Raw genomic sequence first — 26,108 nt, 5'->3', positions numbered from 1 at the left:
TATAAAATGGTTACTGTTTAAGTTTGTGGTTTACTAAAACTTATAAAAAAACTTATCTTTACATATTACAAATAACGATACGAATTGCCATTTACTTTCCTTCAATACAAATCGTACGACGATCTATAAAACAAATAATTTTGTTAAAGTTTTTACTAAGGCCTTGACATTGTTTATGTCACATCTACCCTCTAAAGTGAAATACATATGAAACAACTACCCTTTATAATGGTTTTTAAATGACGTTGCGCCGACATATATATATTTGATAATTCATAACAATATTTTGAACAATAAACGGGGCAACGGACAATTTACTGTCAAATTTTGTTAGATAAAGATAATCTATTATAAATCTTTGTATATTCGGTGTTGTCATAAATATATATGATTCTTATTGATTTGATAAGATAAGAGAAATAGTAAGCTAGGATAAGATAACTGTTAAGGAGTGATCGGAATAGTTTTCTTCCGATATATACTAATAACGAAGTGTAACAATTTTTGCATAAAACTAAATGAAACGGGATATTTTTTGTCAAATTTGAAGCACGAAAACGGAAAACCATATACGTATATAGTAGATTTTTTTTTTGTTTTACAAAACGCAGCATTCCGAGTCACTGTTAATTATTAATTAAAAAATTATAAAAAGAACTTCAAAAATAAATTGATAAGGGTTTAGTTGGTTTAAAAAGTAAATTGTTTAAATAGTCCAGCTTCTCGTCGAGATCACGGCTTCGTGTAGTCTCCTACGAGAGCCACTCGTTTCATTCAACTTCATTCTTTATATTGCAACAGGCAAATTAAACTGTCAACTAAAATAAATACCTTTTATATATATATTTCCTTAACATTTAAAAACCTTTTTTCTATAGCAATACCAAATATTTGTTTGGAAGATATATAGCGATACTTAAATTTACCCGAAACTTAAAATATTCTTGTGAAAGATAATGAGATCTAAGATTTTCGCGAGTTTTGTTAATTTAAATGAAACTAATATTTTTCGGATAAACTACGCGTGATTTATTTTTGTAAAAAACTACATACTCCCGACGTTTCGGTTAATTTTCAGCAACCGTGATCACGGGCAGACGAGATGTGAGTGTGTAGTTTTTTAAATACGTCGGTAGTATGTAGTTTTTTACAAAAATAAATCACGTGCAGTTTATGCGAAAAATATTAGTTTCATTTAAATGTTCTTGTGAAAATTAGAACTTTAAACTTATATTTATGCTCGTGGTCCTATTATTAAAAACTCTCAACTGTACCTACAAAATCTTTTTATTCTAAATAAAAGTAGGCGAAACAGCACACTCATAAACATGGTCTACTAGATAATAAGAGTACTTTAAATTTCAAACCTCGTGATTTTAAATAAAATATGTCACACAACGTAATAGATTTATCTTAATAAAAGTAGCTGATAAATTGGATTTTGTTATAGAAATAGTACTTGGTAAACGACTTGTTTACATGCATTTTTAAATTAAATGCATTTCTAAATCTTATAACAGAATAGATATACCTCTTTTAGTTTATCTGGCTTCATATAAAGAAACGAGGTGAGAAATCCCAACTATTTTTCCAAATATTTCAAGGAGTTCTCTGAGTGTTACATAATGGTACTAAGTATTTCGGATACTACGAGGTTTTTTTCTACGAGTACATGTTCCCCTACACGTAGTAATCCCCAAGTATCCGAAAACGTAAGTAAGAAAACGTAACTGTAACGCGTAGTATGCAAAAAAATTAGTCTCATTTAATTTTCAACTAGTTGTTGTTAATCAACATCTAGAAGGAAACACTTAATATGACCAATGTATTAGTCGTGGTGGCCTGGAGGTTAAAGGTCCGCATCTCATGCGTGAGGGCGCGGGGACGAAACCTGGCAAGTAACAATGTGATCTTTTCCGAGTCATATGTACTTTCTAACAGTATTTAGACACCACTGACAGACGTTGAAGGAAAACATCGTGAGGAAACCTGGACTTACAATTTAAAATTATAAGTTTGAAATCGCCAACCCGTCTGGAGCAAGCGTGGTGATTAATGCTCTAGCTTCTCCGTGTGAGAAGAGGCCTTTGCTCAGTAGTGGACTCCGATAGGCTGGTGATGATGATGATGCTTCCTGATTACAGAATATCTTATTTTATATTAAAAATTATTATCCATTAGAATTGTTATCGATATAGGAACAAATCGAGAATCACTCATCCAAATAAATTCGTTTCTTTTTATTATAATTATGTTATTTCTTACCTTTTTGTTGTTATATTTCATTTCACCGCTGTTATTGTAGTCATTGTGTACTTAAAGTACACAAGTGTTAATTTATAAGTGAGCGTTAACGATAATGTTACACAATCATATAAAAAATAAATAAATTATTTAATTCAAATTCTATAAACACAGCGAGAACGAGTAATTCTGACAAATATTAGCACTCGTATACAATGTCGGTATTGTTTTCCCCAAATATACATATCTAAGCAATGACTATTGTGGTATCGGATGAGTGGTAATGAACAATATAAGAGAAAGTATCCCTACCACATCGCCCGCAGACTTCAAAGCAAGTTTACGCTAAAGTCAGAAGCCAATAGCAAAGCATGACATTCGTTGGATATCTTCAATGAAGTAACTTGTGCGTCTCTTTTTAGCTGAATATAAAATAAATAAATCAAGTGTTTTTTTGACCATCGCAAAGTTAATCTGTGAGGTTTTATATTTGAACAAAAAACAGAATGAAGTTGAATATTTCGCAATGTATTATCCGTCAATACGTCGCCGTTGTGATTGGTAAATATATTTTTTATATATTCAAAAGGAAAACTCCGTACATAATTATGTCAGATATTAATATTAGTTGCATAACATGTATTATGACAATAGTACCTATTAACGTAATTATATTTCTGTGAGAAATAATTTTTATATTACTCATTATCAACTCGCGTTTAACAAGCTGAGTTCGGTCTCAATAGAATATAATATTTTTACTTCGGAACCCCTACTATTGTTAACACTTTAACAGTAGTAAACCATTTCCATCCTCAATTGTTAATGTATTGTGGAACCATTTATACCATCCTATCCATTTTGATAGTTGTAACTTTTGTCTTTCGTTATGGAATTTTTTATTACGGCCTTTAAGACTTCTTCTTACTTATTTTACTAACATCCTAATTTGTTACTAATTATTTTAGTAGTGTTTGATAATAACTATAAGTATTTTTTGATACTTTTAGAGTTTACGGGCAAAGCGTTTAAAGCCTGGTTTTTCCTTGCAAATTGTACACAACTATAATGTAACTATAATAGTAGTAAATAGATTCATGTGATTTTTGAAACAAAAATAGAAACATTCATATAAAAGCAAAAATATTTTTTTTTTTAATCAATTGTTCCGTGTCTATTTTAAGAAGCCAAAGTCTTATACAAATAATTATATTCAAACAGGTGACAAATAATTTTACATTAATAGTAATTCGGTTCAGTAATTGTGTTGAGTGAACAAAGAAATTATTCAATAACTGTTTTTTCTGAAAGGTCATTGACATAATATCATTTATTTCCAGTAATACATTATCACGTTATACTTATTATGTAAGTTACGAAAGAAATTAACTATAATTATAATATTACAACGTCATTTAAACAGCGTTTTTAAAATACGTCTGCGTCTGGAAGAAGGGTTGACAGGCCATTACTGAAAATGGTGAAGTAATTTATTACGTAATTTCTGTATTTTTTTTAATAAATGAATTTACATCCTAGACATAAATTATTCGTAAAAAAATTTAAATTACATTTACATGTTTATCACTCTTTACACATTTCAAATTATAAAATGCATCAAAAACTTTATCGTGGGTGAAAATATATTAAGTAATGTAAATTTTTTTAGACAAATAATTTTATACTGTCCCACTGCTAATAGGAACCCAGCGTGTACTCGATGTAGTCAGTATCGTTAGTCAAATCACCGTCAGTTTGAAATAAAAAAAAAAAAAAAAAATTAACTCTTTATCGCATTATATTTTCAAAATACATTTCTTTTTTTATTAATTCATTTATATATATACTCTTGTAAGCTTTGTCTCTATCTTCCAGAAATCGGAAAATTATCTTAATTAAAAATGAGTCCTTAAAACAAATTTTTTTTCACAGGTCACTGACACTGAAAACATTTGTTCGGACTTGGAAAATATAATTTATACGTAATTGATAATTCGTTCAGGAGTTTTAATTATGTAGATATATATAAGTATATTTGTTCAATAATTTGACAACGTTTTATTATAAAAGTAAACTTTATAATAAAATTATCATTTTCAAACATATGTACGTAAGTTCAATACCCCCTTCTTAACAGATGTTTAATTTTTTTAGAGTTTAAAATATAATGTTAATAGTATATTTGGCTTCTAAATTTCTAAATTCTCGCCTAGTTTTCAGCGTTTTATTTTTTTATGTCTTAAATTATTCGTTGCTACCATTAGCTATATTCCGATAAGATTTCAGTGAGGGTAGTTAACGTAATTAATTCTAACTAATCCGCTCAGTTATAAAATATGTATAATATACATATAAAAATATTTTTATTTTACAATTTTATCTTTATTGGATATATTTAAAAGTTATGATTAGATTATAAAGATTATTAAATAATCGGTAAATATGTTAAGGTCCCCAAGGAGTATAATAAATTTAAGTATGGTCGGTTAACATATTCCTTTTCTGCATTAAATTGATTTTTGCAACTAAATTGTTTATGTGACAAATGTTAAAAGAAAGAACAAAACTACCTCCTTTTAGTGTTAATCTTAAAAATAAATTGACCCAACAAATTAAATACACATTTATGATATTTAATTAAATTTTGAATTTTGGTAAATGTTGTCTTTTGTTAAAAACATATCCTTTGTAATACAATAGAAGAAAGAGATGTTAATCTTCTTGAGGTTAAAATTATGTTTGTCTTAGTCAAGAGGCTTAAATATAAGAAACTATTCTTATCTTTTTCGTTTCCACTTGTTATTGAGTAATTTTATTACATTATTAAAAGCATCGCTTTTGCTATTGCTTGAATAGCGTCAGTGCCTTGGAGTTGAAAAAAAGGCATAAAATATTGATTTCCAAAAACATTTTTTATTATTTCTATGATTGACCGTGGCTTTGACCTTTGCTTCTTATGGTTTCTAACCAAGTTTTGTAAAGCTGTGCAATATATTCTACACTAGCTGTTGCCCGCGGCTCCGCTCGCGTGTTAGTCGCTTTTTGCATAACTTAATATTATAACATACAGAAAAGAGATGATGACAAATGACCAACAAACACACCACAACCAACAAACAACGAAGAATTCCGCACCGCATGGTAGTCATTACACAACGGAGAATCTTGACACCGCGATCTAGGTTGATGACTTATTTTATCAACGCCATCTATCGAGCACAGTGTTCAACTCTTCAACCGCGCCCGCGCGCACTGCGTCATTTGTTATTTTTGTTACCTCTCATAAGTTATAATATTAGAACATATTTTTTTAGTAACTAATATAACTTATTAACTAATATATAACTAATCAATATTAAGTTGTAGTGTTTAAAAGTTTTGAAGCAGTGCTTAAAGTAAATTTTCAATTGACCAAACCTCTTTTTCCATTAACCGATTTTGACGAAACAAAGTTTTGACAATGCTCTTAATTATATGTAATCCAACTGTGGAAACCGCGTTCAAATCCGTTGAGTAGTTTTGAAGTTATAACGTACCAGACAGACAGACAGACAAACAAAAATTCCAAAAATTGTTTTTTTGGTTTCTATGACCCTTCTTTAATTGCTTTCTATAAATTTTTTGGAAAAATATTTAATGTACATACAGTCGATTTTCACTGTCTTATGTGTAGATAAGGAACATATAGATATAATTTTATCTTACAGTCACATAGGCTGTGTTAATTAAAGCTGTATGTCAAACGGCTTCATTTTATTTTTCCGAAACGGTTTTAATTTTTTCTTCAATTATTTTACACATTTCCCGAAGTTTCGCCAACCATGGTCACGGGTAGACGAGATAAAATGTCACAGATTTCAGCTACAACAAAAAAAAGTTGAATCTTCGATAAGAAGGGAAATTCTTTCATTTAAAATTTTTACTCACGATCATTATTTGACCCAAGCTTTCAATAATAATAAGATATTTCGTATTTTTACTCGATCGCAATCGCGGTAATAACAACATCAACATAACATTGTACTAAAATCTTTAATCTTTTTCAGGACAAAAAATTCATATTCTTTATTTATATAAGCCAAACATAGGAATTATAAGACTTTTTTCTATATATTTTTCGTCCTTGCAGTGGTCACGTACAGTTTGATCATTCGTTTTTATATACTACATACATATGTTTTTAATCGTACAAAACACTCACATAAAGCGAGATCATACTAACACTAACTGTACTAAATAGTTGCAACTTTTATTTGTATAGTGTGTGTGTGTGTGTGTGTGTGTGTGTGTGTGTGCATAAATTAAAGTTGTGCATTTAAATTTTATGACCTAATATTTATCTAATAACCATAACTATAATGGATCGTAACCAAATATATTATATCTATCATGTAAGTCAGCAAAACTTTCAGTACATGAATAAAAATCCTATTAGAGTAAATATGTTCTTTGGGATACAGAATATATAGAATGTTCATATAGTCAATTTAAACAGAGTACCAAGTCTCAAGGATATTTCTTACCAATGGTTTGTGAATGGAATATTTTGAAACTGACGGCGGTTAGATCAATGTAACTCATATAAAGGTCGTACTAAACATTGAGCACAGATAATCTTACAAATATATAAGTAAATTTCTTGATTATTTTTTTTCAAAAAACTATATTTGAACATATTTGCTTGCATTTTATTTAAAATAAATAAATGACAAACATTAAATGTTTTTAACAAATAAATATTTAAAGGTTTCATAACTCTTTATATTAAATAAATTTTTCTTAGGAAAATATTATTTAAAATAATATTTTATTATATTACTTTTGAATAAAAAGAAATACCTAGTATTATTTTATTAAAAAAAATACTTTATAAAAACTTTAAATAAATATTTGTTCAATAAAGAAAATCATTGAATAGCTTCGTAACCAGATTTTATTGGAGGAATAAATTATCAGCATATACTCTAGGAATATACACCGACCACCTTAAGTTATTGGGTATTGAGGTATTCTCGAACTTTAACTTCTGGCGGTAAATTGAGGCTAAGCCTAAGATTTAGCTACTGTGTGGCAGGACTTTATACCGGGAAAAGTTTTTGTTTCTAAAAAATTAGGTCATGTCATGTCTATAATACTTTGCGTAGTTCTTTTCAGATTTCTTGAGAGACTCGCAAAAACGATTTTGAGTTACCACACCTTGGTTAAAAACAATCTAGCAAGAATTGAGGATTTACTTTGGAGAATATGCTCAGGAATTACACGCTTTATTCCTGCATCTCCTTTTCATCATCGGATGATCAGATACACCAGGCCGACCTTCGTTCTAGACCTTCAAATCTGTATTAATCTTTACGCTTTCTCCTTGCTCAAGAGAATAGTAAATATTTGGAATAGTTTGCCTGCGTCTGTTTTCTTCCAATGCCAACTTTTATGTGTTTAACTCTAAAAGGTATAGACTGTCACTGAGATAGTGCGTTCAGCATCTATGGTCTCATTTCCACCTACTAACGGTTGAAATTACAGTTACGTGCAAGTTAATCGAAATTTAAAAAAGTTGAAGTCTTTCCTTCCTCATGCACACAAAAAGGGATCAGAACAGTTTGCGTGTACCTATGATTTCTGAATTAAATAAAAGAATTTTCTAAGAAAAAACAGAATAGCTTAGAATAGTGAGCAGGGGCGTGCACAGAGATTAGTGGTAGAGTAAGCAGAATATGTATGATAAAAAACGCTAAGTTCTGCTAGTCGCCCCTTTATGAAACTTATTTAAATCGGAATATCCAGTGAAGTTTCAAACATTCTTATTTTTATTATTTGTAAACAACAAACAAGAAAAACAAAATAACTTATTAATGTATCCACAATCCGCTAGCTAATTATAACTATCATAATTCCGCACAACTACAACTACCATACCATACGTATGCACAACTACCAGGTGCATATGCATCGCTCCGCGGCCTCTCTGGCTGGAAAGCGGCGCTAGACGCTAGCTGTGACCGATCGAAAATAATAGTTTTTACGTTCATAGATTGCAATTTTATCAATTTTACCAAATCGTGAATCAAATGATATTTTAAATGTCTGTTAACATTCGTATTTCGTAATGTATGATTAAAAGTATGAAAGTAAGAATTAAACGATGTAGGTTTAGTCGTTGTATGGGTAGGGTAAGCAATGTTTTTTTGCATCTATTGTGTGCCCTCTACTGATAGTAGGAAAGGACTATCCAAAGCTAATACAAGCAAATATCTGTTCTATGCATGCATGCATTTTTTATAAGATAAATTCAATAAATAAATTATTTTAAATAAAAATCGTGGTTTGATTGTGAAGTAACATAAAAATATATTCATTTAGAGCATAATTATTTTTTTAACAGAATATTATTAATTTTAGTCAATCTCGGCGTCCTAACAACGGGAATGAGTCTATCTTGGCCGTCACCTGTCATCGTGAAACTACAAAATGGAACAGACAGTCCTTTTGCTAGACCAATCACAGAAAACGAAGGCTCATGGATTGTTTCTGGAGGATTTTTGCTAGGCGTTGCCAGTGAGTTCAGTCTATTACGTTTTTCAATTTATGCGTCTCATTAGTTTATCTATAATTATTTACTATTTTTTTTAACCACCCAACAGTAATAAAATGACAGAAATATTGATCATTGGTTTTGAAAATAAAAATAAGAAACATTTAATAATTTTTATTGGCAAAATGACATTTACAATATAAGTTTAAAAATTGTTGTTGGAAATTAGTAAAAAGGCACATCGGAAATGTTTTTATTAAAACTGAAATGTTGGTTATTTCTGTACTACATTAGGCTGTAGATAATAAAGTTGAAGAAAAATCATATAAAAAGACAAAAATAAAGAAAAATAACAAAATTTTGGTTGATCAAACAGCGTTTCGGCTACAATTTTGCTAGAGGCATTTATTGCAGATCAGGTGTTATTCGTCAAATCTTGGGGATCTGGACACTTTTTACTTTGAAAAAAGTGCTTTCGTATACGTTGTGCTGATATGGAATAACTAAATATTTGAAAGAATTTATTATTATTTAGAGAGACTTGAATAAAAAGATAGCGACTTAACGAATGTAAAGAATTTATATGTAAATGTAGCTGCTCAGTTAACTACCGTATTGTGTTATGGACATTTAATCTTATTAAAGTATAAATTTATTATATTATAGCAAGTTTCCTTGGAGGAATTCTACTAGACAAAATTGGTCGGAAGTACTCCATCATACTTGTATCATTGCCTAAGTTATGTGCATCCATATCTTGTATATTTATAACTGAAGTTTGGGCTTTGATAATAGCGAGAGCAATATGGATATTCTGTGATTGCTTTACACTTGCCTTCGTACCAGTTTATTCTTCAGAAATTGCATCTGTAAGTATTTACATATGAGTTTAATTTTTATTGTTATTTTTAATTTTATTGTTATCTATTGATCAATTTTGAACTAAGGTTTTCAACAAATTAGTTAATATATAAGTGCAATTGAAATTTATTTATTATTATAATTATAATACACATAAAAAAATTAAAATTAAATTATGCCTTTCAGATATTTTAGTTTAGTCACAATTTTATTATTTTTTAACAAGACCGTGTCACAGACGGACAGTTTCATCTCATCTGTGTATGATTACGGTTGCAGTAGTAGTCACGCAGTCACATCCGAAAAACATAATTTCATTTTAAATGTGTACTCACGAAAATATCTATTTTTTTTTATTTCAGAAGGAACATCGCGGTTCTTTGGGCACACTATTGCAGCTTTTTTCCTGTCTAGGAATAGTTATTGCTTTGTCTGTCGGGCCGTTTGTATCATATAAGGCACTCAATATATTTATCGCCACAGTGATCGCAGTGACTAATGTGCCAATTTTGTTTCTCCCGGATAGTCCGTATTATTTATATTCAAAAGGTACCTGTTTATGAATTGTCGTTATGTATTTTTGTTTATTTTTCAGAAGCCTGAAGTGATTTTAAAATACAGTATCAGTTTGTTCTTCCTAACAGCAGTGGCTAACAAGTAACTCGGAACACATTTTGCACGACTACATTTATAAAACTATTTTTTAGGGCGTGAAGAAGAAGCTAAAAAGATTTTAATCTTTCTCCGGGAATCTGACACATTAATTAAAAATGAAATTGAAGACTACAAGTTATGGAGCCAAGAAAAAACAGTGGATAGGATAGCGTTACTAAAAAATAAAGTATTTCTAAAATCTCTCTCCTTGAGTATTTTATTATGTGTTGGTTCAAATTTAACGGGTTTCAATGCCGTGTCCTTCTATTTGCAAACAATTATTGAATCCACTCGGACTAAGCTGAGATCGGATATAGCTTCAGTTGTTATTGGCTGTATTCAAATATTTGCTGCTCTTTGCGCTACTTTGGTTTCCAATAAATTTGGCAGACGAACAATTCTTCTTGCCTCATTATCAGGAATCTTTTTGGGATTGGTGAGTATTCGTTATGAAGGACGGGATGAGTATTTATTTATTTACTTTACGTTTTTTGAATATTATTATCTCTATTGTTTTCTTTGCAGGTTGGTCTTGGAACTTTCTTTAAAGTCAGTGAATCAGATGGTTTCGTTGTTTCCGGATTTATGAACTATATACCTCTTATATCATTAATACTTGTAATTTTTTTCTATAGTTCCGGTAAGTTTACATGCTAGTCTTGATTTTTACGTACAGATATTTATAAAAATATTCAATATTGATCATATAATTTCTTTAAGGTATCGGATCATTGATCTGGCTGGTTATGGCTGAATTATTTGACAGCCAAAGCCGAGCTTTCGGTGTGTCTTTAAGTCTAATAATGGGAACACTGGTGATATTCCTTACAACAAAATACTTCCCGATAGTAACCTTAGTGGCAGGAGCAGCTGCTACCTACTTTTTCTTCTCAGCCATGTGTGTGGTCATCGGATCTCTAATAGCCATCTTTCTGCCAGAAACTAAAGGAAAGACTTTCCAAGAAATTCAAACAGAATTACAAGGCAGTGTCAATCTAAAAGATGGATGTGATAAAGAAAAACAAATTTCTGAAGTTAATTTATAGTATAATGATGTAATGATAAAAGGCAATAAGCCTATGTTCCAACACCATTGTCTTTTTCCAATTATACATATACTATGTATATGTTTTATTGAGACAAGATGTGATATATCAAAGATTTGACTAAATCTATTTTATATAATAGAGAAAAAACATTCGAACTGTTTTATTAAATCCCATAAAAGGACAAGATAAGTTTTGGGTGGATGAAAACATAAAGTATTTATAAACTGCACCTTTATTTTACAAAACATGTATAAACAATTAAAACTAAATGGAAAATCAAACTTTGATCTCACGACAGCCAATACATTATAATTTATCTTAAGCATATTTTTTTTTCTATCAGATTACGCTAATCAAGCTATTTACAGCTACCCGTGAGCCTCGAGCTCATAGTTATACCTAAATATCACCGGACAAGTTTGTGCCATAATCTATTGTTGAAAATGTCAAAGTAAATAAATATTACACTTTCAATGTTTGAGTTGCTGAGTTTGAGTTTATGTAATCACAAAAGTTCACAGAAAAGAAAGTTCAAATTGTTAGCCTTAAGTCGAAAGAACGTAAGGCACACAAACGTTTGATCTTATGTAATATATAAACATTAAAAAATCACAACTAAAATATTACATATTAAGTCTTTCGAAACCTTAGTCTCAGGAAACATAACGCTAGAGTACCGAAAATCCACCCTAAAGTTATCAAAAATCCGGTGTAAACGCTTGGGCTGGTGATGGATGAACCTTTCTCCATCATATCTCGTAACGATATTGAAGGTAGAGTGAAGGGCAGCGCCAAAGAGAAGAGTCGTAGTGCTTCTGGCATACCCTCCAGAGGCCAGAGAATACCTTGAAAATATAAAAATGTTCTTTAGAATTTTATATTCGACAAATATACAATATTAAATATCTATGAATAACATTTATCTAGATTTTTCGACATCATATTTTAAGTTTGCTACATATTTTATTATATTTCATATTAACACCCAGTCTTTCCTCGTTCAAACTCCGTTATACAATACAAAAATCTATTAAAAAATTAGAATTCACTGTAGAATATAGTTTACAAACCATTAAACAAACTAAAATACATTTTGAATAGGTGACATATTAATAATCATTCGAAATAATCAACAAAATATCATACTATTTATGTCTTCTACTATTTTCAAGAAACCTTGAACTTATATCTTTTAACAACAATAACTTTGAACAAAAACAACAGAAATAAATTAAATTTTTGTTCTTCTCACTATCATTTATTACCATTCAAATTGTTGAAATAAGAAACGGTCTCCATATTTTTTATTGATTTATTAAGTACTTACCACAGAGCAATATCATTGGATAGAAGCTGCCGGTTGCTATAAAGAAAGAGACAGTAAAGCTGGAACATAATACAGACAAAAGGAAGCCATAGCACATTCCTCCGAGGCCCTGGAGGAAAAGCAGCGCGCCACACGTCCATAAGGAGCCGTTAAATGGCAACTTGTAGCCCATAAACGCTACAATCATCATCTCGAATGTCTGTGAAATAATTTAAGATGGATTTAGTTATTGTTTGATACTTAGGAACAAGTTTAACTGGTATTAATGTTGATTGTAAATATTAAAGTATGTAGAAGTTTCAATGTTTTTTACTTGCAGTAAAACTAGTGTTAAATATTTAATATAAGGATTCTTTAATTTTTCCTAAGAAAGGAAAACTCAGATTTAAGTTCAGAGACTTTTTTTATAAAAAAATATAATTTTTTACATCGAAAAGAGCTAATAATTGATTTGGGACATATCCAAATAAACTGAACGTGGTACAACCGTCTAATTTAAATTCAACTGTTTAAGGAAAAAATAATTTTCAAAGGATATATAAGTGAAAATCTTGATTGGACGATTAGTACAAATTAACTAACAGCAAGTCCTCCTATAAACAAGAATACATCAGAACCGAACCCACCTGTACAAGAATGACCATGCTCTGTAAAGTAATATGAACATGCAACATCTCCTTGGGTCGGACTCCGGCAACCGCGCTTCGCTCCCACACACCCTCAAGACGGTCGGAGATCATAAGAGTCGACGTAATTATCGCAGCCAGAAAGAAGATTATACTAATAATAATAAATAGATTTAGAATTTGGAAACGATATACTTATTTAATTGCTGTAATAATTCCCTCGAAAATTAAAAATATATATATATATATTATTCTATAAAAAAAATACATATGCACGTAGATTACATGTTATAAAAAATACATGTTTCTTTTGGAGCAGTTAGAAAAATCGATTTATATAGATTTGCCATAACATATATAATTTACATGTGTTATTTAACAACATGTTTCCCTCATCTACAGGGTAAACAGTTGTTGCTAAATGTGCTAATCAGTATAATTATAACTGCGGTCCTTCTGGTGTTACGATGACTAAATAATTAAGTTAATTTCATAGAAATATAGTTCATTGGTAATATTAATAGGAAGATCTTTTCTATTTGTTTAAAACGACTGAAATGTCTTTCATCCAGATAATATCACTTTGACATTAAGATAAGGAATCCACTTTGTTTAATTTTATAAAATTAAGTGAATCCCAACAACGATATTTCATCGCGTTTTATAAAAAAAATATATTTTAGACGATTTTATAAGCAATATAATTGATTACTTACGTGACCATTACCCCCGGAGCCATGTAAGCAACGACCTCAGTATTCATCGATCCGTAAATGGGTTCTTCAAATCTCACCGGAATCTGATGTGTTATGAAAATGTTCGACATTTTTAAATATGAAGTCTAGAAATACGGCTAGCAAATTACTTTTTCTCTCCCTTTTATACTTAAAATTTATGAAAGGGGCTATTAAATTAACCACTCAAGACCAAAACGTATGCAAGAAACCGTATGTGTAACTAGAATTTTTTAATGTCATTAATAGCTCTATACAATAAAGTTAATAAAACTATTGTGAAAAAACAATATTTCTCTTGTTTAAGACCAATCAAACACATGCTACAAGTTATAGTCTACCAATTATCACAACCTAAATATTTAGCATTTATCTTGTATTAACATTTACCTGCACGAGGTCTTCATTCTTTCCGCAAGCAGCCATGGTACGACGAGCGAAGTGTTCGTAAGCTTTGTGAAGTTGCATCTTTATAAAGTGTGATATTTGATGGTCTGAAAAATAAAACCGATGTGATAGTCACAACTAAATGAAAAGTTGTAAGAAACTAAACATTTGTTATGACTTTTACAATATAAACTGTTATGGTATTTAAGTAACAAATAAATATACCGGTCATATCCAGCCAAACGCTGATAGTACTGTCGTTGAGGATGCTGTCTCCCACGAAACCTTCAGCAGCTCGTATCCCAAGCGCTAAGCTGAAGTTGGAAGGGAAACGGATCGCTCCATATAGCTTGCGAGTTGCTACAGCTTGTTTTGCTTCTTCGGTCGAGTTATATGTCGTCTGGGGCAATTACGAAGGCATTAGTTATGAATAATTATGGTGATAATAGATTATATTATTATAAACATGAATTTTTAAATTAAATAAAACACATTATCATATAACAAAACATAATTTTGATATTATTGCGTATATGATATATGTATTATAAAGTATCCAGAATTATTTTACTTAGACTGTTTATTAACAAATTTAATTTAAGGAAGATTTAATGAATTTATTTATCAAATAATTAGACACTATTAATAAATATTTATACTAATCAAAGCAAACATTTATAGGAATAGCCTTCTTTAGAAAAGAAATGTTTTTAAAGTTATTTTAGTGAAATGAACAATTTGATAAGAATAACTTTGAAGAAATAAATTTTAAACGCCGTGCTAAAGTAACGGTGACAACGATAAAACGGTAGGATTTTGTTAGATCCTTAATTTGTTTTCGTAATACATTGGATATTAATAGCATACTTCTAATATCGACAAACATTTTAAAGAAAACATCACATTTTTTACATACGTATCCTGAAACTGAGCATATATTAAAATCGATTGTTATATAAAAGTTTGTCCGCTAGCCACTTACAGGATACAATTTTCGTTTTTCCATTTCCTCCAGAAACCAGCAGCTCAGCATATATTGTTCGCATGTCTCGTCCTCCCTCTGTATCACAGTTGTTAGACTTCCATTCTTACACACATCTATACCCACTGGAAATGTAAAACAGAATAAAATTATAAAAAAAATGCTAACTAATTATTCAAGTACAAACGGGTCATACTCAGGAAAATTATTTTTACGAAACTTAATCAGATATTTAATAATTTTAGATTATTTTTTTTTTCAAAAATATTAATAATGGACCAGTGTATTACAGCATGTATAAGTAAAAATGTATGTGTGTATGTTTCTTTTCTCAGTAATCCCTTATCAATTTGATAAAACTTTGTTAAGCGCTCGGGAGGCCTTAAAGAAAAATAATGTAGATACCATTATTTGCTTTTTGGTGTTGCTCTTTATTGAACAGCTCGTAGAAAATGAGCGAATACACCTTTATTTCAAGGGTGACTGTGCTTACATGGTGACGTAGCAGCTTCGTAATTGACGACAGCAACGTGTAGATCACGAGGGTCATGACCCACGGCGAGGAAGAATGCGACTACTTGGATGATGGGGAATAGCACCGAGAATATTAGTCCCCTGGTGGAATAAATGAAAATCTTTACAAATGTGATTTTCTATGTGAACTAATAACAAATTGTACATACAAAATTCTTGTTGAATCATAAATTTTATTTTTTATATTCTAATATGAAAGATAATATTAAATCTTTCCTTGTTACTATGTTTTCAAACCATAACATATTTGCATAACTGAACGCGTTTTCCCGAACCAGTTTGTTTAGCAGGTATATTGCAAACACCTTCAATGAATATTGTTGGATACAGTAGGTAGATTAAATAAGCAATATAGTTAGAAGTACTTATGTTAACGAGAATATATTAATGCTAGTCTTAGAAACTAATTGACTGAGAGTGTTTTTTTATATAAACACGATGAACACTTAGTAACCGAATGATTTAAATTAAAGAAAAACAATATGTAGCAGATCAGATAAATTCGTTAATTCTAAAAGAGACCTGAAATACGACGATTATAATATTAATACAAATTAATAAGGAAGATTTCCGACGTATGTCACTAATTTAATTCCGTCACGTCACCAGCCAAATCAGTTGTCGGAAGACGTCCAATGATACGTGTTATGAATTAAATGTTAAAGAGTGGTATAACAAGAAATCAAAGACTATCCGTTAGCGACATATATATAGACAAACTATACCTGTTTAAATTATTCTTATCATAAATTTCCCAACTTCACATAAGTATGTAATGGTTCATGTCTTTTGTCTTACCCAGGATGCCTGGAAAACTGTTGTATACTTTTAATAAACACTGCTTTGTATCTGCCTTTTGAATTGCTCGGAATGTGCTGTGGCTTCTGTTTTTTAGTTAGAGCCTGAGATATAAGAGAACCAGATTTAGTTTTACAGACTTTAACAACTAACTTAATACAGCTTTGTTAACCTAAGACCATTTCAAAACTATTTCACAACAAACGTCATCATATGATCATCATCATCATATGAATAATCCAAGTAAGTGAAGTTAATTTTTTTGACAACCAGTTAACCTGCTAATTATATAAATAGGAATATTATAAAAAATATTTTATTTTATTTTATTTGTTCATATCTTCGAGGAGAGCCTGGGCTTATCTAAATCTGATTTTATAATTATTCAATTATTCTGTATCGTAAAATAAGTTTTTGATCTAACTTACGTCGGTGCTACTAGTTACTACATTAAACTCTTCTCTTGATTGGTATCGACTGTCATTAACTATGCTGCTCTCAGGTATAACATCTGGAGAAGCTGTGAGAGCTGGAATTACAAACATTCACGTCAATATATAACAAACATAAGTTTGAAAGTTTAATGTGTATATAAAAATTATAGTCATGAACACACATATGAAGTTTTTTAAAGTTTGAACATATTTTTAACATTTATTTGTCATTGCAGAATATTCTATTGAATGTCATGAATATTGTAATAAGATATTGTTGCTGTTTAATAATTAATTACAGTTACGAAGGAGCTCACGAGAAACAACAATTATATATTTTTTTCTTATTGTTTTATAAGCAATACACGCAATCTCTCGGTTGTTACAATAACATATTTTTTCTCCTTACTTTACTTATAGTCTATTACGAAATTAAACACGACTGGTAAAAACTGTTAATATTTTTTATAAGATCATCATCATCATCAGCCTATCGGAACCCACTGCTGAGTAAAGGCCTCTTCTCACATGGAGAGGTTAGTGCATTAATCACCACGCTTGCTCAAGATGGGTTGGCGATTTCAAGCTTACAATTTTAAATTATAAGACCAGGTTTCCACACGATGTTTTCCTTCACCATCCGTCAGTGGTGTTTAAATCCTCTTAGAAAATACATATGACTCGGAAAAGATCACATTGCTACTTGCCAAGTTTCGAACCCGTATGAGAGGCGAGCCTTTAACCTCCAGGTCACCACGACTATAAGATTATAGCAATGTGAAGTTTGAAAGTCATTAAAATGTGTGTGGAATATTTTTTGTCAGAATTTATAATGGCATTGTTAAATAAATAAGTAAAATAACCATCAAAGATTTTTATAATGAATAGAGTACTTCCTGTTTTTGTTTTAATGAGAAAAAGTCACAGGCACCAAATAAGATCTTGATTAAACAATTATGTAGGAAAATGAAATGAAAATTTGCTTAGTAGGAATCTATTAGTATTGTGAATATTAAGTGGTGTTAACACTGATAATTTAAAATGACTTACTAGGTCGTCTTCGGTGTTTCATTTCAGTTTGTCGCATCGCCATCTTAAGGAAGGCATCTTCAAGGTTATTGCAATTGTATCTTCGGAGGATCTCCTCGGGAGAATCTTCGTCTAATAGCTGACCGTCTCTGAGAAGACCAATCTAAAATATCAAAGTAGAATATTAAAATTAAATTCAATATTTTTTCAATCATTTTCTACATTTTCTAATATGTCTTGCACAATAATGTCTCTTGCTCATTTTGACTTTCCATTAATATTATTTTGAAAAATAATAAAAAAATAACTTAATACTCATTAATATGAGTTATTATTTATATCCATGCTAATTATTTACATAAATAAAAATATTTATTCGTTGTGCAATCAGAAAATCTTTTATTTTGCAGTTTACTTCTTATTAGTTTTTAATCTGACTTCGTAAATAAATTGCAACAGGTTTTGCAATAATGAAGTGGGAAGATAGCATATCGAATTGATTTAACTATGAAATTATTTTTTATAAATTTTTATGTAAAACCGTAAGTTATTATGCTTTTAAAACTATTAAATAAGTCCAATTTTTAAATTTCAAAACAGTATATTAATATTTTTTTTAAAGGAAAATTTTATATACCGTTAATTTTTACCTCTGTACATAAATACGTAAATATAAAACTAAATAAAATTCTTAACGGGTCAATCATTTTAAATTTCTATCGGCCGCAATTCAAATATTTACTCTTATAGGTTAAAATAACGCCCTGAATTTAATCGTTGCAATACACATTTACACAATTCTATGTAACTTTGTAAGATAGCTTACAATGGAACAATGAAAATGATTACGAAGTTTATATTAAAAGAATTATGAGAAAAATTCAATGCAAATTCCAAGGCTGTTATAGCACGATAATCCTAGCAATAGTTATATACTAAAGACAATGAGGCGTGGATCGTGTAAACAAATTTATCATAACTTTTTACTATTAATGTGTACATATATAAAATGTGATCTCTGTTTAAGTAAGAATAATATAACTATATTTCTATGACCTTGTGCGCTTGTTTCGTTTCATCAATGTAGTGAGTGGTGATGATGACTGTTGTACCACCTCTCGCCAGCTCAGCCAGAAATTCCCAGATCCTGTGGACAAATTTTTCGTTTCATAACATACCCTCGACCAAAAGCTGATTATCGAAGAGCCTGCTATTGTTTGAATGTTTATTGCTATAAAATATATGACTTTCTTGAGCTACATTTTATATAATTATAAAATAAGGGATGTGATGTTTTAATTTTATATAAATAAAAGTTTTTTATGTTTATCTAAAAATCAAATAAAAAACCGAAATTTATGTTTTATTTATTTTCGATGTCAGTAATAACTTGTCTTAAGGTATTATTATTTTTTATATTATTAAGGCTTTTATTCACAGTGAATTGTGATTTTTTATTTTGCAAAGGTTAAAGTATTATTTACTGTATACTACTAGTTACAGAAACAAGACGGTGATTAGATTATTAATTATTATTGGGGCTTTTAGAGAGTCCGGTTAGATTTTGACCAGCACTCGGAGCAAAATAAGAAGTCAAGAAACAATAAACTAAACAAATAATGGAGATATTCTGTGGAAACTTATTAAATACAAGTACAATTTTAAATCCTTATATTTAAACATAATACGAAAGGACTATAAACCAAACAAAATACTCAATTTTATTTGACAGGTGTATTGGGAGGAACTACTTCATGTAGGAAACAAGTTTTTGGACAAGAAAATAAAATAAGACTAATTGTATCGCAATCCGGGCCATATTCATATAGGCAGTGACGTATTGTCTTAATTTAAAACACGTTAACTGCAGTACTAGCATGGCAAATTCTTATTACGGTTACAGAGCAGGCCGCTTTTGGTGTAGAAAAACATCACGGTTTAAGAGCTATAGTCGGCTGAATGAATACGTCATTTAATGTCTTTTGATAAAGATAATCGAGAATTCTAGTACTTTTGAAACTATAGTTAAGCTAACCCTAAAGTGTATTTAACACTTAAAGCTACATTTTATTAAAAGATAAACCGCAATTCTTTGTTTATTTACGTATATGCGCATGTTAACAACAAATTCTTACCGCGCTAATGATTGTCAATTTAATTGATTAAATAAACTCGATTAATTCAAACGCAATATAAAGCATAAATGTATCAAGCAAGTACTATTTCCTTGACAGAGAGTGAATATGATAAATTAATACAAGGTTATTTATTACCTTGACCTAATATTTTAAAGTTGTGTTTAACATGAAGATTATTTATATTATAATCACAGCTATTGATATGATTGAAGGTTAGTTAGTTTGAAATATCCTGACACCTCTACATAGAAAATCGTGATATATTATGTATGCTTTAGGCTGATGTTATAAACAACTATTGTCAAATTGTTTGACCAAAAAATGTTGCATCGATTACAAATAAAAAAATACTATTACGAATTTTTTTAAGTGTAATATATTTTAATCGTTACTAATTTAATATAAGAATTGACATTGCGACTTATAATTATTAGAAATATGCTCTATATGGATGACTAAAAGAAGTGTGATATACAAGATAATATATAAATATGTGTTTTACAGTTAAATGAAACTAATATTTTTCGGATAAACTACGCGTACTTTATTTTTGGTTAAAACTACATACTCCGGACGTTTCGGTTACTTTTCAGCAATGTCGGGAGTATGTAATTTTAACCAAAAATAAAGCACTCGTAGTATATCCGAAAAATATTAGTTTCATTTAAATGAATAAAACTCGCAAAAGTCTTAGATTTCGTTATGTCTTTACGGTATATATTTTAAATGTACATATATATATTTTTTCTCAATGAAATGATTTTCTTTATTCTGCTTCAAAGTTTCTTGTTAATTTTTTTTTTACAAATAATTACTATCGAATGAAAGATTTAAAATAAGAAAACATAAATCTCCCCAACAACAGTATTTTACCTTAATTTTATACTATCACAATTCATTCAACTAAAAGATTTTAATTCTCCAAAAGTTTTAGTTCTCTAAAAGTTACTTTACGAGATCTTAGTCGTATCTTGTAGGCATATGAGTGTGTGTGACTGTGGCTACTTCGTAACCCTATAAAAACTGGTTAAACGTTAAAAAAGGACCTGTCCTTTGACAGAAATTATTATACACATTAAAGAATACCAGTTCTTTATCGCAAAATTGAATTAGTTACACGTGTCCATAAATTAATTTAACATTAATAATAATTATATGTTTATTTTAATGAAGTGTAGTTTAGAATAGATTATTGTTGTATCCTTTTCTTGTCTTAAGTGTATTCTCAGTTTATCTTTCAAAGCAATCGATTCATCCATGTAGTAATTAGTTTTCCTTTTCTTTTGTCTATAACTTTGTCGAACACTATCGTCATTAATCGTAACGAGTTTAACAGTCTAATTGGCAGTTATTTTATAGTTCTTTGGTGTTCGTTGAAGTAAGTTGTGAAAATTACAATCTAATTTACGCCATAGTTTTATTTGATCATTACTTAAAATCGGTAATTTGTATTTTTTTGGAATTTTATACACATTACAATACAAAATTATCATAATATTTTTTGTATATCGTTAAGTAACTATACTATAATCGATAAACTTTACCCTTTTACTATTTTACAACAAAAATAAATTAAACTGATGTATGTATATCAATTTTTTTTTTATGTACAATAAATATTAGAAAGCTTTTGACAATTTGTAAAAGTTGATAAATTGATATATTTCTTATAATTTTTGTTACGTTATTTAAGTATCCTTGGCATAATTATAACACTTCGAGCCGCCTCCGCAAAATTAATAATTCAATGTCATCCTTTGATTCCTCTTGGATATTTATTGTAAATTTAAAAAAAGGAGAGGAAAGCGAGTTTTTAAGAGAAAAAAATAGTCATTTCATTGCTTTTCAAACTTATATCGTAAAATATTAACAACAATATGTAAATACAATTACAAAAACATATAAAAAGTTTATAGTGGAAGATAAAATATTACAGAGGATTAAAGATTCCTCATTAAAAAAAACAAATTTGATGCAATAAGCAAAATATTATTCAAAGCTTTTATTTGTCTGACTGACGGAAGTACTTACTAAGCCAGCTAAATATATCTCTATTTTTTTTCGAGTATTTGTCTTTGAGTTTATAGCTTAACGTTAAACGGAGCAATTTAAGACTTTGGAGGTCAACGTAACAAAGCTTTTTATAAAAGCATTGTTAATGTTTAATCTTTAATGTGTTTTTAAATAGGGTTCAAATGGAATGATATCTGTATAATTTAAAGTTAATTATTAAGAGCGATTCTATTTTTTTGACGTTACAAAAAGTGGTTCCTTAGTCATTAATCAACTAAACGGACAAATGCGCAGTTAACTGACAAATGTACTGAATAAGCAATACGTAGTTGTATTGCATTTGAAGAAATAAGTAGACCCAATATCACGGTACGATATCGCAACGAATGCTTTGACACTGTCAGTATGACGGTTATTAGCATAATCTCTAAATGAAAATTAGTGCAATCTTCGGTGAGCGGATATAATTCAGATTCCAATTGTGAACATGGGATTTAATGAAATACGTTACATTTAAAACTAAAATTATAATGATTTGAATAAAATATGACTGTTTTTTTTTCTTCCTCATCTTTGCAGGTCAACAAAAAAAAACTCCTAATCATCGAAAACTCACCGTTCTCTTAAGACCGGATCCAGTCCAACTGTGGGCTCATCCAGAATGAGAAGTTCAGGCTCGTGGACCAGTGCAGCGGCCAGCGAGACCCGCCGTTGCTGCCCTCCGGAAAGTGATTTGATGAGTCTACCGCCTTTTGGGAGCTCTAGCAATCTAGTCAGAAATTCAAACTGTTCTTGGAGTTTCTTTGGCTTCATCCCATAGATCCTACCGAAGTAGTATACAGCATCCCGTACTGAAAATTCCGCAACAAGAGCGATATCCTGGGGGAAAAGATGTATTGAGTTATATTTAATGTTGTTGAAACAAATTCCCATATGATAGAGCAACTTTGATTATTTGTTCGTCAGGTTTAAAAAAAATGGAACGTTATTAACATGTTTCCGCTAAATTGACTTAAGCCAAGCGAGCAAATCTTATTATTCACACAATATTTACTTAACATTTTGCTAGTTAAACTTCCTAAAGGTCATTTCCACACGGCTAGTATGTGATTCTCTACTAAATGACTTGAATTTTTTAATCTGCAGTAATTTTCTAAAGCCAGGACGAAGCAAAACTTACAATCGTTAATAATAAATGTGGTCGTAAATACCTTTTATTTAAAATGAATATATTATTTAAACAAATTACAAGTTAATGATGTGTCACTTTTCTGTTGTGTAGTCATTATATCTTTATGAGTTTTTCACATACATCACTTAAATAAATAACGATTGTTTGTGAAGCTGGTAAAATCCTTTGATTACATATTAGTGAACACTTTAAGTTAATTCTACTTATAACACCTATATGGAAGTTTAAAATTATTATATGTAGGTATTTTTGATATATAATTTCGTTATTTTGCACGTCTTCGAAATATAATAAAAATTAATTCTTATGTTAGTTTGCTGACTATGAAATTATTTGGAAGCAATAATAGGTAAATTAAAAAAGTATACTGTGCTTTTTAAGAAATCGCAAATCATCTGAAGTTAATCGATAGGTTAAAGATTTTGGGGGAATAGATCGATTAGGGTTATGAAAATCTATGAGTGATAATTTGGAAATAAATGATAATGGGACATATTAATGTACATACATAACCAGACAAGATATATAAATATCAATTTTTTTTTCCATCAGCGTATTAGGATACGAAATACATGATTTAAATAATAATTCTGTTTATAGATGTATTTTGAAAAAAAAGTATCACAATATTTTATTTAACCGATCTCATAAATCTAGCAGAGTAAAATTAGTGAAACATAAATGTTACGTAATCATGGTTACCGCCCTACAATCCTTGTCTGCTGTTCCTCGTGCCTTTCATGGTACTCCTACTTTGCGGCCGACGATAATGCGACATGCGATAGTTGGTCGAAAAAATTTGTGGCAATGAATCAAGTGTAATCTTAAAAAAGTTTGTGAAAAAGGTTTTCATAGTTGTTCTAGAATTTTTGAGTGATAACAAATCAGAAACAAAGAGGTAAAAAAATAAGTAAGTATAGGATAAGTTGACAAAATAGTTGTTATAGATAATAATTAATACATTATTCATTACCAATCAGTCAAATTAACATTAAAAACACAAACGGGTTTAGTTACTGGAATACCAATTTGAGTGGACCTAACCCATTTAATTTGCATTTAAAACTACTTTTGTCAAAACTAATATTTTTCGGATTTTACTATGCGAATTTTATTACTTTAAAAACTACATCCCGACGTTTCGGTTACTTTTCAGCAACCGTGATCACGGGCAGACGAACCGAAACGTCGGGATGTAGTTTTTAAAGTAATAAAATTCGCATAGTAAAATCCGAAAAATATTAGTTTTATTTAAATGACTCGCGAAAGTCTTAGATCTCACTACTTTTGTCAGTCAAATTCCGGTGAGTAAACTATTTTCCTTATAATAAATGTTACTTTAGGACAATAAATTAGTATTTAAAAGAAAAATTATTTATCCTAGTCAAATACTATCGAAATGATGATTTCGATAAACTAATAAATTTATCGATATCAAAAATCGTCTTATGTATACATTATAAAATTGCGGCCCTAAAAATTTATAATGAGATTCACTTTATACCTTTTAAGAAAGAAAAAACAGTATTTTTATATCTTTATTGCCATCGATAACGCGTTTCTATAATTATATGACGTAAAAAACTAATTTATTATTTTACTCCACTATTATAATATTTTTGAACTTGGAAAGATCAGTATATCTATAAGAATAAATCATATTTGAGTATCTGTTTGTGATATTCTAAAAAGTCCTTTTTACCAAATGGATAATAAAGTATATTTTACACTAGAAAACTTGAATTTAATTTTGTCTTTGCTGTTTGTTTATCTCGTTGTTTCGGCGTAACTTTGTTACGGCTGGAACGGCTGCGACGCGATGTTAACTGGCAGATAGCTGATGTAATAAAATTATTTCAACTTTGGCATTCTTATTTTTGGTTTTAAAATCCTTTTCAAGAGTACAATGTTTGAAGTATAATCAAACTTCTTTTGCATAATATAAATTATAGCATCAAAATTAAATTTTGTGCGTTGGCCCTATTGAAACCTTCAAGACCTGTCATAAATTCTAATATATGTAAACCAAAAAAGGTTTTCTGATAGAAATATTTATTGATATGTAAGTCATCCTTTAGCCTATTATTTACTTGGTTATTTTAATCTGTATTTCTTTTGTAGTGTTCCACAACCATAAAAAACCGTTACCACCCCTCGAAACTACGTAGTATAGTAGTCGAATTTCCTAACCCACTTATAACCTATTTAAAAGACCAGTAATTTTTTGTGAATAGACATCTTTTAATCCTAAAGCATAAACACGTGAAAAAAAAAATTAAACGCAAAACCATTTTCAAAGAAATTACACACTGTTCTTGAGCAAGTATAAAGCTGTGATAGAATCGTGGAACTCTTAACATACCTGAGGCATATATCCCACTCGAGGCCCGGGAACTCCGCTGCCTTTCTCCCCTGGTCTTCCTCCCAGCACCCAAACTTCACCACTGTCGAGTTTTCGTCTGCCGACTATGCATGAGAGAAGTGTTGTTTTTCCACATCCAGAGGGTCCAAGCAGGCCATATCTATAGCAGTGATGATATGTATCTTCTTAACTTATCCGTTTTATATGTACGA

The 26,108-nt window shown here is 29.8% G+C and overlaps 2 protein-coding genes across 3 annotated transcripts in view; one reads left to right on the top strand and one right to left on the bottom strand.

Annotated features, from left to right (window-relative positions):
* The first annotated feature begins 2,610 nt into the window (after nucleotides 1-2,610).
* LOC116774665 (facilitated trehalose transporter Tret1-like) lies at nucleotides 2,611-12,970 on the top strand. Of its 2 annotated transcripts, none has more exons than XM_032667371.2 (7): nucleotides 2,611-2,805; nucleotides 8,644-8,799; nucleotides 9,443-9,645; nucleotides 10,000-10,186; nucleotides 10,345-10,727; nucleotides 10,817-10,931; nucleotides 11,012-12,970. In XM_032667371.2, exons 1-7 carry the CDS (start codon nucleotides 2,751-2,753, stop codon nucleotides 11,335-11,337), a joined length of 1,425 nt encoding a protein of 474 aa, XP_032523262.2. In that variant the 5' UTR covers nucleotides 2,611-2,750; the 3' UTR covers nucleotides 11,338-12,970. The 2 variants fall into 2 exon arrangements, with proteins under 2 accessions (XP_032523262.2, XP_061380037.1); XM_061524053.1 differs by lacking the exon at nucleotides 2,611-2,805 and adding an exon at nucleotides 6,532-6,635.
* The window catches only part of LOC116774664 (ABC transporter G family member 20), a 31,766-nt gene continuing 17,212 nt past the window's right edge, over nucleotides 11,555-26,108 (bottom strand). The window contains exons 3-16 of the mRNA XM_032667370.2: nucleotides 25,897-26,056; nucleotides 22,959-23,221; nucleotides 19,248-19,338; nucleotides 18,213-18,354; nucleotides 17,157-17,257; nucleotides 16,729-16,832; nucleotides 15,890-16,011; nucleotides 15,397-15,521; nucleotides 14,640-14,814; nucleotides 14,418-14,521; nucleotides 14,010-14,092; nucleotides 13,294-13,447; nucleotides 12,668-12,866; nucleotides 11,555-12,185 (exon numbers count right to left, since the gene is read on the bottom strand). Coding sequence (XP_032523261.1) covers nucleotides 11,971-12,185; nucleotides 12,668-12,866; nucleotides 13,294-13,447; nucleotides 14,010-14,092; nucleotides 14,418-14,521; nucleotides 14,640-14,814; nucleotides 15,397-15,521; nucleotides 15,890-16,011; nucleotides 16,729-16,832; nucleotides 17,157-17,257; nucleotides 18,213-18,354; nucleotides 19,248-19,338; nucleotides 22,959-23,221; nucleotides 25,897-26,056 — 2,038 coding nt within the window. The 3' untranslated portion in view covers nucleotides 11,555-11,970. The remainder of the gene's footprint in view (nucleotides 12,186-12,667; nucleotides 12,867-13,293; nucleotides 13,448-14,009; nucleotides 14,093-14,417; nucleotides 14,522-14,639; nucleotides 14,815-15,396; nucleotides 15,522-15,889; nucleotides 16,012-16,728; nucleotides 16,833-17,156; nucleotides 17,258-18,212; nucleotides 18,355-19,247; nucleotides 19,339-22,958; nucleotides 23,222-25,896; nucleotides 26,057-26,108) is intronic.

Source organism: Danaus plexippus, chromosome 23, assembly GCF_018135715.1.
Source record: "Danaus plexippus chromosome 23, MEX_DaPlex, whole genome shotgun sequence".
NCBI classification, from domain to species: Eukaryota; Metazoa; Arthropoda; class Insecta; order Lepidoptera; family Nymphalidae; genus Danaus; species Danaus plexippus.
The sequence above is the reverse complement of the archived record's forward strand: the minus strand, read 5'-3'. Positions and strand labels throughout refer to the sequence as shown.